Raw genomic sequence first — 14,005 nt, 5'->3', positions numbered from 1 at the left:
GCCAGCAGTCTGAAACCAGACAAAAACATCACGTGACAGGAACAACTAAATAGTGCGGCTGTGTACTAATGGTATATGTATAGAAGATGAGAAACTGAACAGGTTTTTTGATTACAAAGGGTGTGTTCGTAAATTCACTATGGAGTGCCAGAATGTGCTTAGAGTGTGCTCTGGGCGTTCGTAAACTCAGGTTGTTGTCAGATTGTCCGTTCGTACATTCAGAGCGTTTTGCTCTCAGAGCGTTCAGAACACTGGAAGCTCTGGTCGAGGAGTAGGGTTGGTCCGAGCGTTCTGACCTCACAACGGCAGTCAAGCACCCAAGCTAACTGGCTAACTGGCTAACTAACTAACTGGCTAACGTTGGCTAGCTTTCTAGCTACTTCCAGACACAAATGAGAGAACACCTCACTCTGACCATTTTACTCGCCCTAGCCGAGCTGGTTAGACTGTTTTCATGTTGTCTAGGGCGTCGGTGACTGTAACTGTGCTGCTGGCAACAATTTAATAAAGTGTTTGACATATAACACCGGTCATATTCAATGGGTGTTGCACGTTAAAAAATGAATCCGTTATTTTGGGGCGGCAGGTAGCCTAGTGGTTAGAGCGTTGGGCCAGTAACTGAAAGGTTGCTGGAAAGAATCCCCGAGCTGACAATCTGTTGCAAAAATCTGTCGTTCTGCCCCTGAATTAACCCACTGTTCCCCAGTAGGCTGTCATTGTAAATAAGAATTTGTTTCCTAACTGACGTGCCTAGTTAAATAAATGTTATATTTAAAATAAAATTCTGCGCTCTGAAATGGGAGTAGATAGCGAGGGTATTTATGAACGCACCCAAAGTGTTGAGAAGTGAAAGGTTTCCTAAACTTGGTCCTGGGCCCCCCTTGGGTGAACTCCCCGCCACCCTAACACTACACAGCTGATTCAAATAATCAAAGCCCAGGACTAAGTTTGGGAAACCTTGGCGTAGAGTAGTGTTTCTCAAACTTTTACTCTGGGACCCTGAGACATTTTACAATTTTGTTTTAGCCCTGAATTAGCCCACCTGACTGAATAGATCAAATACATGGAACGGCTGAGGAAAGGTTTGGGAAAGGGCCTTTGTTTGACCCCAGGTTGACCTGCTGTATTATGTCATCCATGTATGTCGTATGCACAGTATGATGAATCAAAACACATTTATCATAATTATCATCAATTACAGTAAGTACCTCTTGCGATGAGACTCCCCTGTAGCCAAAGTCATGCAGCTTATACTCCAGTTTGTCCAGGTTCCCTGATGTCTCCAGTAGATACCTGGCTAGGATCTTCTTCTGCTCTCTGGAGTTAGTAGCTACTGTGATGGGGTACCAGATCTGCACCAGGATCGTCTGTTAGGAAGAAGAAGAGAGGAGGTGAGTGGTGTAAACAATCTGGTAGAGAAGGAGGAGAAGAGAGGAGGTGAGTGGTGTAAACGGTCTGGTAGAGAAGGAGAAGCCTTAGAAAGTTGGTTGCAATTTCAGTTTAATCCACCTGAAAAGATAGAACAAATAATACAACAAATATTGTGGTTAAACTCAACTATACTAATTGATAAAATATATATATATATATTTTTTTTTTTTTAAGGCATAATTTTTTGTGAATGATATCATAAATAGGACTGGTGGAGTTATGTCACACATGCAGCTAACACAGACATATGGAAATGTCTGCTCTACCCAAAATTACAACCAACTAATTGCAGCATTACCATAAAAACAGAAAAGGCAAGTAGAAGGGGGAAAAAGTGAGAGACTTGTCAGTCGGCCCGGCATTAAAGACCATAAACTGTTAAAGAAAATTGTGATAAATAAAAAAACATACCCGTTTAATTTAAGGACCAAAAAATTGACAGCTGTGCCATATAAATTGCAAAATAGTTGGGAAGAGATTTCCGATGTACCCATTCCATGGCACATGGTTTATGAATTGATACGCAAAACAACGCCGGATTCAAAACTTCAAATTTTTCAATTTAAATTATTATAGAAAGTTCTTGCAACCAATAGAATGTTATATATATTGGGGGATACAATCTTCCCAGCTCTGTAGATTTTGCTGCGAGGAAGCAGAGTCAGTAGATCATTTATTATGGTACTGTCCATATGTAGCTCATTTTTGGTCAACGGTCCAGGAATGGCTGAAGAATTGCAACATTTACCTAGAACTAACACTGCAGATAGCAATACTGGGTTATTTGAAAAGTCATCGTTAAAATAATTATTATATTATTGATTGATTATCTTTAATTTACAAACTGTAGAAGCTATGAGAATAGCACGGTTCAGTACTTTTGTGAAGCATCACAGCACTGTTGAAAAATATATGGCTGCTAGAAATCCAAAATGGATGGTGTTAAGAGATAGATGGGAGGGGTTGAATGGAGCTGAAGGGTGGGACTAATAACAACAAGATAACCAATGTAAAACATACGGGGTCTGTAAAATGTATATAGGTTCAGAAATGTTGTGAAATAGCACAGTTACAAATAGAAATCAAACTGGATGGACATCAGAAATAGAGGAAGGACTAAAAACAAACAAAATATAACTATTGTAAAACAGATTGTGTCTGTAAAATGTGTATAAGATGTATAAACTGAAGGTAGAAGCCTAAGTGTTATTGTTTATTAGTTTACTCCAATTGGGGGAAGGGTGGTAGGGATTGCAGGGAATAATAAAGTAAAAAATAAAATAAAGTGTGTATATGTACACTACCGTTCAAAAGTTTGGGGTCACTTAGAAATGTCCTTGTTTTTGAAAGAAAAGCACATTGTCCATTAAAATAACATCAAATTGATCAGAAATACAGTGTGGACATTGTCAATGTTGTCTGTAGCTGGAAACGGCTGATTTTCAATGGAATATCTACATAGGCATACAGAGGCCCATTATCAGCAATGGCACGTTGTATTAGCTAATCCAAGTGTATCATTTTAAAAGGCTAATTGATCATTAGAAAACCATTTTGCAATTATGTTAGCACAGCTGAAAACTGTTGTGCTGATTTAAAGAAGCAATTTAGACTAGTTGTGTATCTGGTGCATCAGCATTTGTGGGTTCGATTACAGGCTCAAAATGGACAGAAACAAGACCTTTCTTCTGAAACTCGTCAGTCTAGTCTTGTTCTGACAAATGAAGGCATTCCATGTGAGAAATTCCCAAGAAATTGAAGATATCGTACAACGCTGTGTACTACTCCCTTCACAAACAGACGCCTCACAAGTCCTCAACTAGCAGCTTTATTAAATAGTACCCGCAAAACACCAGTCTCAACGTCAACAGTGAAGAGGCGACTCCGGGATGCTGGCCTTCTAAGCAGAGTTCCTCTGTCCAGTGTTTGTGTTCTTTTGCCCATCTTACTCTTTTCTTTTTATTGGCCAGTCTGAGATATGAGATATGGCTTTTTCTTTGCAACTCTGCCTAGAAGGCCAGCGTGTGTGTGTGTGTGTGTGTGTGTGTGTGTGTGTGTGTGTGTGTGTGTGTGTGTGTGTGTGTGTGTGTGTGTGTATATATATGTATATGTATATGTATATATATATATGTATGTATGTATATGTGTATATATATATACACATACATTTACCCCAAAAACATATGGGGGATTGAAAATGGGGGTCGGTAGGCCTTGTGAATGTTGACCTGTTTAAAGGTCTTACATCGGCTGCGGAGAGTGTGATCACACAGTATTCCGGAACAGCTGGTGCTCTCATGCATGTTTCAGTGTTATTTGCCTTGAAGCGAGCATAGAAGTAGTTTTGCTTGTCTGGTAGGCTCGTGTTACTGGGCAGCTCTCGTCTGTGCTTCCCTTTTGTAGTCTGTAATGGTTTGCAAGCCCTGCCACATCCGACAAGCGTCAGAGCCGGTGTAGTAGGATTCAATCTTAGTCCTGTATTAACGCTTTGCCTGCTTGATGGTTCGTCGGAGGGCATAGCGGGATTTCTTATAAACTTCCGGGTTAGTGTCCCACTCCTTGAAAGCGGCAGCTCTAGCCTTTAGCTCATTGCGGATGATGCCTGTTATTCATGGCTTCTGGTTGGGGTATGTACGTGCGGTCACTGTGGGGACGACGTCATCGATGCACTTATTGATGAAGCCTATGACTGATGTGGTGTACTCCTCAATGTCATCAGAGGAATCCCAGAACATATTCCAGTCTGTGCTTGCAAAACAGTCCTGTAGCTTAGCATCTGCTTCATCTGACCACTTTTTTATTGATCTAGTCACTGGTGCTTCCTGCTTCAAGTAGCCTAGTAAAGGATGCATCAGTGCAATATTGCCAAAGAACATTTTGTTACAGACCAATGGTAAACCTTGAGTTTGTAGATTCAAAATATTTTAAGAAAATGCCATTGGTTGGTGGATTGAAAATCTAATATCTTTGATAGGCTGCAGCAGAAGTTGTGCCAGGATGTAATCACTGTCACTTGGTGAGGTTACATGCAATTGTAAATCGTCTATTTTAATTGGTGGATACTTTAAATGCGTGCTTATGTTTTGAAGTATGGCCCCAGGCTCTTTTAGAAGCCTTGCATCTCAATGTTGTTGGTTATTAAGGAGCCCTGACACCTTCTACCATGAGCAAGATATAAATAGACCACAATGTATCTGTCCAAATGACGTTGTATCCCAAGGACATGTACCAGATATAGAAACTGTGCTGAAGCATGACTCAAAGATGCTATGGTAATGTCAATAGTGAAAAAAGGTCGGTTTAGGCACCGACTAGAGGCCTGATCCCAGATCTGTTTGTGCCCTCTTGCCAACTCCTATGGTCACATGAGGAGTTGGCAAGACAGCAAAGATAGATCTGGGACCAGGCTAAGAAGCCATATAACATTCCATTCAATTCAAAGGGCTTTATCGGCAGGGGAAACATATGCTTACATTGCCAAAGCAAGTGAAAAAGATAATAAACAAAAGTGAAATAAACAATCAAAATGTTTCTAACTAACCTCTACCCAGTTCGTGAGCCAGTAGCATTCTGGGTCAGTACTCTCCACGGTGAAGAGGACATTACCCCTGGGGATCACACTACCCTCAGGAACAGCCTTGATTTCAATGGGCAGGTGGCCGTCATACTTCTGAAACACATAAAATCAGGGATCCGTACTGTAGCATGATTAGACCACAGAACAATAGATGGTTTTGGGTTATGATAGAGTATGAACATTTATAAGCAGAGTCCTTACAAAAAAATTAAAAATCTAAACTATTAACAATAATATTACATGTAGCTCCTTTAACATGCAATACACACAAAAACCCATCTGCTGCCCTTATACCTCCAGTATGTACTCCCAGCCCTTTTCGTTGAACACATCATCCTGAAAGTGTTCACGGTAAACTTCCTTTGCTTCTGTGATCTTCTGTGGAGTCACCACTTTCCCTGGGAAGGTGAGAGATGACCGATTCGGAAGGTCGACACATGAAGGATGTGGGAAAGATGGAAAACGTGTAATTGTGAGAGGAAGCTGGGACCAAATTTGAAAAAAGTTAAGAATAAGACAGTATAAATTGTAAAAGTAGTGTACTAGGTGTGTACTAGGTGTGTACTAGGTGTGTACTAGGGGTGTACTAGTGTTGTACTAGGTGTGTACTAGGGGTGTACTAGTGTTGTACTAGGTGTGTACTAGGTGTGTACTAGGTGTGTACTAGGTGTGTACTAGGTGTGTACTAGGGGTGTACTAGTGTTGTACTAGGGGTGTACTAGGGGTGTACTAGTGTTGTACTAGGTGTGTACTAGGTGTGTACTAGGTGTGTACTAGGTGTGTACTAGGTGTGTACTAGGTGTTGTACTAGTGTTGTACTAGGTGTGTACTAGTGTTTTACTAGGTGTGTACTAGTGTTGTACTAGGTGTGTACTAGTGTTGTACTAGGTGTGTACTAGTGTTGTACTAGGTGTGTACTAGTGTTGTACTAGTGTTGTACTAGGTGTGTACTAGTGTTGTACTAGGTGTGTACTAGTGTTGTACTAGGTGTGTACTAGGTGTGTACTAGTGTTGTACTAGTGTTGTACTAGGTGTGTACTAGGTGTGTACTAGGTATGTATTAGTGTTGTACTAGTGTTGTACTAGGTGTGTACTAGTGTTGTACTGGTGTGTACTAGGTGTGTACTAGGTGTGTACTAGGTGTGTACTAGGTATGTACTAGTGTTGTACTAGTGTTGTACTAGGTGTGTACTAGTGTTGTACTAGTGTTGTACTAGGTGCGTACTAGGTGCTGCTCTTTTTCATGGTCCTTCGAGCCAAATGGTCAATTTAGTAATAATAAGAATGATATTTGTCTTACCTTTCAGATACTTATGAAGGATATACTGAAGCCCATAAAATACAGTTTTATCATATTTCACTTTCTGAATCTTAGTGGATTCGGTTTTCTTTGCCCGACACTCAAAGTAGGAGTAAACCTTGCTGGTGTTGGGAGGATACTGCTTGTAATGTGTGACCTGAAATTAGATTATAGAAATACAGTTAATGACAATTATAAACTGGGTGATTCGAGCCCTGAATGCTGATTGGCTGACAGATGTGGTATATCAGACCATATACCACGTATATGACAAAACACTGCTCTAATTACATTGCTAAACAGTTTATAATAGCAATAAGGCACCTCTGGGGTTTGTGGTATATGGCCAATATACCACGGCTAAGGGCTGTATCCAGGCACTCCACGTTGCGTTGTGCTTTAGAACTAGACCTTAGCCATGGTATTTTGGCCACATACCACACCCCCTCGGGCCTTATTGCTTAATTATGCCACAGCGTTGTTGAATACTCATTTCTGATTGGCTAGAAAAGCATTCTAGAATGGACATTAAAACCAGATAACAGGACAGTTGGAAAAATATATCGGGACACCTTGCAATCATGATGCAATATGCCCCTACACATGCAGACCGTACTTGCTACAAAGTTACAGAAAGCTAAACCAACAACCACACAATCTGAAATATGATACATTGTAAACACAGGTCCAATGATGAAGAACGGGGCTCCCGAGTGGCGCAGCGGTCTAAGACACTGCATGCTGCAGTGCTAGAGGCGTCATCGCAGTCCCTGGTTCGAATCCAGGCTGCATCACATCCGGCCGTGATTGAGAGTCCCATAGGGTAGCACACAATTGGCCGGGATAGGCCGTCATTGTAAATAAGAGTTTTGTTCTTAACTGACTAGTTAAATTAAATAAAACTAATCGAACAACTGGGTTGCATCTCTAGCAATGAAAAGTATGATTTAGCTTATAAAAAAATGTTTTCTTTGGTTAACTGTGGTATAAGTGGGATAAACACCTCCGTTCTGTACATTACCTTGAGAAAAATGTACTCTGCAAAGGGACGAGGCGGACGTCGTCCATTATTTCCAAGGTAATGTACAGAACGTCAGCGTTTATCCCTTACTAATTTGACAATACTGAACCTTCATGGTCTCACACCCATTTAACATCAAGTGTCCCTACAATCTGCTTTACACTCTGTAGAAGGCTACAGTCAGAAGAAAACATGCAGATATCTGTACAGGTGTATAATAAACAGGAAACAGGAAGCAAATATTTGCTACTGAGATTGTTTGGGGACTTGTCATCAAAAATCTGCAGTTTCCAACAGGTGTGTACAATTTTCTCCTTTGCCCAGGAGAAAAATAACTTTACTGTTGGTTAAATAAACTGTCAGGGATGATATGATATTTTTGTTTTATGAAATAACCATCCCACCCTTCCTCTGCATGCTCTGTGCTAGTGACCTTTGGTATCACTGGCAGCAACTGTCCTACCCTTCTCTTCACCCTGATGAATTTAAACTCTAAATGTCACCCAGTTATACCCGGTCTCTGACGTACTCTGCTCCTGCTCTGTGGGACCTGACTGAGTACTGTCAAAAACAAAAGCATAAACAAATGCAAGATAGGAACTAAAAACTATTGACAACATGACCATTCTTGTTGGTGAAGTCTTTGTGATAGTACAGATGTAGGATCTTAATTTGATCACCCAGTTGTTGCAGGGAATTTGGAAATGCAAACTTGTAGTGTATATTCAATGTTTAAAAAGGCTTCTAAAGGCTTGTAATTTCCACTTGAAAAATTCAGACTTGATTTGCCCTAACTAAAAATGTATCAACCCCTACTAAATTGTCCATTACCTATAATCCACACAATAATTCACATTTCCTGTTGCTGCAGGATTATTTTCCTGCTGTGAGAAAATAATTAATAGCATACACCTGTATGCCGTCAAACTGTCTGCATGCTATTTATAATATATGCAGCATAATGCCAAGGGAGTCAAAGAGGTGTTCTCTCCAAAGCTACTTGTTTCTGACCAGCAGCTCCAAAAGCAACAGCATTTATTGTAAATGAGGTGAACTGTGGAGACCATTGTGTTCACTTCTTAAAGGAGAAATATCCTTTTTTTACAATCATTTTTTTTTAAAAATAAAAAAAGATATATATAGAAAGGCCCAGACACCTTTTTTATGATTTGAAATTTTTTAAGAAACTTACCCCAAACAGCAAATCACTTCCTCATCCTCGTTGTGTAGTGTGGGGGACCCCACGAATAACATGCTCCAAAACACCATGAATACGTCCTTGTTGCAACGGCAACGGCTTTAGATGTTGTACACATGAAATTGTGTAATTCCGAACTTTATCCGCAATGTTATAATCCTTTTTGCCCAACACATTTCCCCTATCCAGCTGTTCCATTCACAGTGTAGCCTGCTGCTACAGGTAACTGCCAAAATAACAGAAACAACTACATAATGTGTCTTAATAGCACATTGGGCCACCACAAGCCGCCAGAACAGCATACTTTCAGTATACTTTGTATTCTTCATTTACTCAAGTGTTTCCTTTATTTTGGCAGAAATATAACAGAAGAATGGACGGAGAGGTATCGCTCGTGTCTAAACGAACTGGAATATAACGTTGGGGATAAAATTGGCTACGACAAAACTGTCTGCATCACTACTATACTGAGAGCTTTGCCGTTTCTAAAATGACGTTGGTTGTTTGTGGAGTCTTTGTTCATGTTTTTTTTTTTGCGGAGGTCCCAATACTACACAACGAGGATGAGGAAGTGAATCGCTGTCTGGACACTTATCCTTTAATCCCTTCAAAAAAAGTAGAAGATCTTCTTTCAGTAGTTTCAGTTCGAGTAGTTTATATTAATAATTCTGTTGCCAAGCCAACTTCTATCTAACGGGCATCAATAAAAAGTGATTGTTTTTGGAAATAAACTTCTCATTAATGCCCTCCCAGTTGGTGACGTCTGTGGCAGCTCTAAAACAGAACAACTCAACAGTGCTGTCAGCATATCAGGCCTTGAAATCCAAGGGCAGATTAAATCCTTGTCCTCAAATGGCAACAAGTCTAAATGGATATTGAATAATCTATCGGAGCATATGGTTCATCAACTATAACAATTATAGCCAACATCAGGTCATACCAGTGTATCACCATATCTATAAGCTATGTGGCTGGGTGTGGTTCCTGCTAGTAATGTGATTTTATTACAAGGATACACTGTAGCAAGGTGCATCTGCAGCCAGATCCTTTACTTTTAGTATGACAAAGTACTTAAATAAAAAATACTTGAAACTACTATTTAGCTGTTTTTGGGGGTATCTGTACTTTACTGTTTATATTTTTGACAACTTTTACATTTACTTCACTACATTCCTAAAGGAAATTATGTATTTTTTACTCCATACATTTTCCCTGACACCCAAAAGTATGCGTTACATTTTGAATGCAGGAAAATGGTCTAATTCACACACTTATCAAGAGAACATCCCTGGTCATCCCTACTGCCTCTGATCTGGCGGACTCACTAAAGACATGATTCATTTGTAAATGATGCCTGCCCCAAGCCATCCGTTAAAAAAAAAAAAATGTAAATGGTGCCGTCTGGTTTGCTTAATATAAGGAATATGACATTATTTTATAATTTTACTTTTGATAATTAAGTATATTTAAAACCAAATACTTTTAGACTTTTACTCAAGTAGTATTTTACTGGGCGACTTTCACTTTTACTTGAGTCATTTTCTATTAAGGCATCTTTACCTTTACTTTCCACCACTGATGACATTAATTAAACGTACTACTGCCACTATGTTAAAAGACATGGCAAGAAAAACACTAAAGAATATATATTTTTTTAAACACACAGATAAAATGTTGATCTGGGCTGGGTTCAATGACTTATTGTAGCTTGTTATGTTCATGTTTCACTGTAAACAGAAAGCTATAGGAATATTACTTTCATTTTCATTTCTGATGAAGAGATACCAGTATTTTAACTTTCAATATAATGGGCTCTTATAATATTATTCAGACTTCAGGTGACCATAGAATGCGACCATAGAACTCAGATATAATACTGTAGCTATTGTAACGTTATAGCAAGAAATGGTATGTTTATCATAGACGAGTTGGCTTAGCTGGCTGTTCTTGCATTATACCTTCAAATATAATTACAATCAATTAGAACCACCACACACTTAAGACATAATTTCACGAGACATAGTCCTAGGTATACTACTGTCGCTAACTAGTGCGTAAACCCAGTGTATAATGGCACTCACCTTGTATGAATCGGTAGCCAGCAGGAAATTGAAGTCTCCGTGCTCCATGTTCCCCTCGTGATTGTAAAATCTGATTGCTGAAGGGCGGGGACACTCAGCCACGCGCTGTCGAATCTAAAGTACAAACAGAGATGAAGAGGCGAAGCGAGAGGGTTGACTTCGCCTAAAATCTGTCCGCGCGAAAATAAACATTTAAGCATACCAAGTGAGGAGTTATTGTATTGGGGGCAATGAGAGAGAGTCGAATTTGGTCAAACTAAAAGTAGATTTCTAGTTTGAAAGGTGAGACTTATTTGATTGAATATTAAGTTCCATAACGCCTAGGTTTCGAATGTACTGAGTTGTGACCCGTTGTTCACATGCGTATCTGCCCTCTCATTGGCAAAACATTTCCCACCTGATCTCGCCTCTTCCCGCCTTCCTTTCGCCTTTGCAGATATGTATTTCCATTGTTAGAGCGGTCCGTCGACCATCTTGTCAATATAATAGATACTCTTTGGTACAACACGGTACAAATACATGGAGGTAGACTATGTACTTAGGAATGTTGGGGACACACGTAACAAGGATTATTGCTTATTATCCAGGCTGGCCTCAGAGCCATATGTAAGAAATTGTACTTATTGTGTCCCTTTGTTTTTCTCACACAATGCTATGGACATACAGTGGCGACCCGTCATTCAGGGCAGGTGGGGCAGAGCTAAATATATATTTATTTTTGTGAGTGTTGCTTGTTTTGCATGATATTTTTACATTAATACGTGTCACATATCAGTTTGCAAACAATGTAAAACTAAAAAAAATAATTGCGTTAATAAAGCCGCATACAAACGTAGTCTCTTTTTTGCTTTCTTGAGTAAGGCAGCTCCAAAATGCAGGTGTTTCAGCCTAGCTCAGTGCTTTATGTGGTGATGGGGGAGCCAGCGGAAAATAAATCTTGTCATATGAAGTGCTCATCGGCCATTGGACATAAACATTACACAACGAGTTAGAAATTACAAATTCAACAATAGGTGGCTAACTGCAAGCATTGCAATGCAATCCCTAGCCTGCTATTCAGTGGAGTGGTTGTGTGGTCCCAAGTCTGGGTTTAAAGGGTCTCTTTTCAAAGCTTAAAAGGATAAACATTCAACATTGGCCATGCTGTCAATCCAGCATGACTTCTGCCTCGCTCAAAACAACTGGAAACTCAGAACTGGGAAATCTGACGTCAGTGAGTTCAAGACAACTGGGAACTTGGGGAAAAAAACTAGCGCCGACTGGGAAAATACGTTTTGAACGGTCATCCAACTCGAAATTGCAAGTCGGGAGCTCCGACCTGAAGATCACTGACGCCATCATGATTCGACCTTGTTTTTTTCCCTGAGTTCCCAGTTGTCTTGAAAACACCATAAATCCTGAGAATGCCAGACTTTGATGACAAAGTTTGACGACAAAATTTACCCACGAAGGACCGCCGTGCAGCACAAGCAAAACACGGCGAGTTCAGAATGTCTTGTATGCTGATGCCTACATTATGTAATATGCCAGGGAGATATGTATACTTTAGCTAAGAAAGTAATACTAAGTGTATATTGTGTAGTAAGATGTTAGTAGCCCATGTGCCTCACCCTAATAATTTGGTCCCTTTTCTGATCTTAATTTCGACTACTGTTCTGACTTGGTGGTGCACATAACCGGTTTTAAGGAAATGTAATCATCAAATATTGTAAGAGCTGTCATTGTCTGCTTAAATGCCCCCTTTATTTATCCTGCGGTTCTGACTTATTGTACAGGGAGAATACTGTAAGAACGGTCCAAGTTCGGAATTCTGTCGCTGTACATTTCAAAAAGTGCTGAACAAATAGTAATATTGACTACTGTACGGCCGTCCTAGCTCGCTCATTAATGTGTTAATCGGAATTACGGATTGCCTCTTATCCACTCGTCATCTCATTATGCCATAGTTTGTACATCTCAATTGTCAGTAGAAACCACATTTGTTTAAGCAAGTCAGCCATATCAGCTATGTTTTCTTAAAAGGCAGTAAATGAGCCTGAATTAACTGTTTCGCTGCCAGACAAGGCTCTGCTAATAACCAGGAGTAGCAGTGGTAAGATGTTGGGACTGATATGTTTGGACTCTGCTGTTGGGACAGCTTTATGTAGGCCCTAACAGTTTTTGGGCACTTTTTGTCACCGTTATAGTGCAATTCATGTATTGTTTAGTGTTGTGTTGCTGACTTGCATATTAGTATTATTTTTTTTGCCCCACCAAGATTTGCATGCTAAAATCGCCACTGTGGACATACAAAGCAGCATCAGTCACAGTAAGTCACAGAGACCAGGGCAGTAAAGGGAGCAAACAGAGACCAGGGCAGTACAGGGAGCAAACAGAGACCAGGGCAGTACAGGGAGCAAACAGAGACCAGGGCAGTACAGGGAGCAAACAGAGACCAGGGCAGTACAGGGAGCAAACAGAGACCAGGGCAGTACAGGGAGCAAACAGAGACCAGGGCAGTACAGGGAGCAAACAGAGACCAGGGCAGTACAGGGAGCAAACAGAGACCAGGGCAGTACAGGGAGCAAACAGAGACCAGGGCAGTACAGGGAGCAAACAGAGACCAGGGCAGTACAGGGAGCAAACAGAGACCAGGGCAGTACAGGGAGCAAACAGAGACCAGGGCAGTACAGGGAGCAAACAGAGACCAGGGCAGTACAGGGAGCAAACAGAGACCAGGGCAGTACAGGGAGCAAACAGAGACCAGGGCAGTACAGGGAGCAAACAGAGACCAGGGCAGTACAGGGAGCAAACAGAGACCAGGGCAGTACAGGGAGCAAACAGAGACCAGGGCAGTACAGGGAGCAAACAGAGACCAGGGCAGTACAGGGAGCAAACAGAGACCAGGGCAGTACAGGGAGCAAACAGAGACCAGGGCAGTACAGGGAGCAAACAGAGACCAGGGCAGTACAGGGAGCAAACAGAGACCAGGGCAGTACAGGGAGCAAACAGAGACCAGGGCAGTACAGGGAGCAAACAGAGACCAGGGCAGTACAGGGAGCAAACAGAGACCAGGGCAGTACAGGGAGCAAACAGAGACCAGGGCAGTACAGGGAGCAAACAGAGACCAGGGCAGTACAGGGAGCAAACAGAGACCAGGGCAGTACAGGGAGCAAACAGAGACCAGGGCAGTACAGGGAGCAAACAGAGACCAGGGCAGTACAGGGAGCAAACAGAGACCAGGGCAGTACAGGGAGCAAACAGAGACCAGGGCAGTACAGGGAGCAAACAGAGACCAGGGCAGTACAGGGAGCAAACAGAGACCAGGGCAGTACAGGGAGCAAGCAGAGACCAGGGCAGTACAGGGAGCAAGCAGAGACCAGGGCAGTACAGGGAGCAAACAGAGACCAGGGCAGTA

The 14,005-nt window shown here is 41.2% G+C and overlaps 1 protein-coding gene across 1 annotated transcript in view; it reads right to left on the bottom strand.

Annotated features, from left to right (window-relative positions):
* LOC129861983 (nicotinamide phosphoribosyltransferase-like) overlaps positions 1-10,919 on the bottom strand; it is a 14,877-nt gene extending 3,958 nt beyond the window's left edge. The window contains exons 1-6 of the mRNA XM_055933234.1: positions 10,609-10,919; positions 6,309-6,465; positions 5,303-5,406; positions 4,973-5,101; positions 1,209-1,367; positions 1-9 (exon numbers count right to left, since the gene is read on the bottom strand). The exon at positions 1-9 is cut by the window's left edge and continues 128 nt beyond it. Coding sequence (XP_055789209.1) covers positions 1-9; positions 1,209-1,367; positions 4,973-5,101; positions 5,303-5,406; positions 6,309-6,465; positions 10,609-10,656 — 606 coding nt within the window. The 5' untranslated portion in view covers positions 10,657-10,919. The remainder of the gene's footprint in view (positions 10-1,208; positions 1,368-4,972; positions 5,102-5,302; positions 5,407-6,308; positions 6,466-10,608) is intronic.
* Between the last annotated feature and the right edge of the window lie 3,086 nt (positions 10,920-14,005).

Source organism: Salvelinus fontinalis, chromosome 9 (assembly GCF_029448725.1).
Source record: "Salvelinus fontinalis isolate EN_2023a chromosome 9, ASM2944872v1, whole genome shotgun sequence".
NCBI classification, from domain to species: Eukaryota; Metazoa; Chordata; class Actinopteri; order Salmoniformes; family Salmonidae; genus Salvelinus; species Salvelinus fontinalis.
Note: the sequence above shows the minus strand (reverse complement) of the source record. Positions and strands in the feature narration are given on the sequence as shown.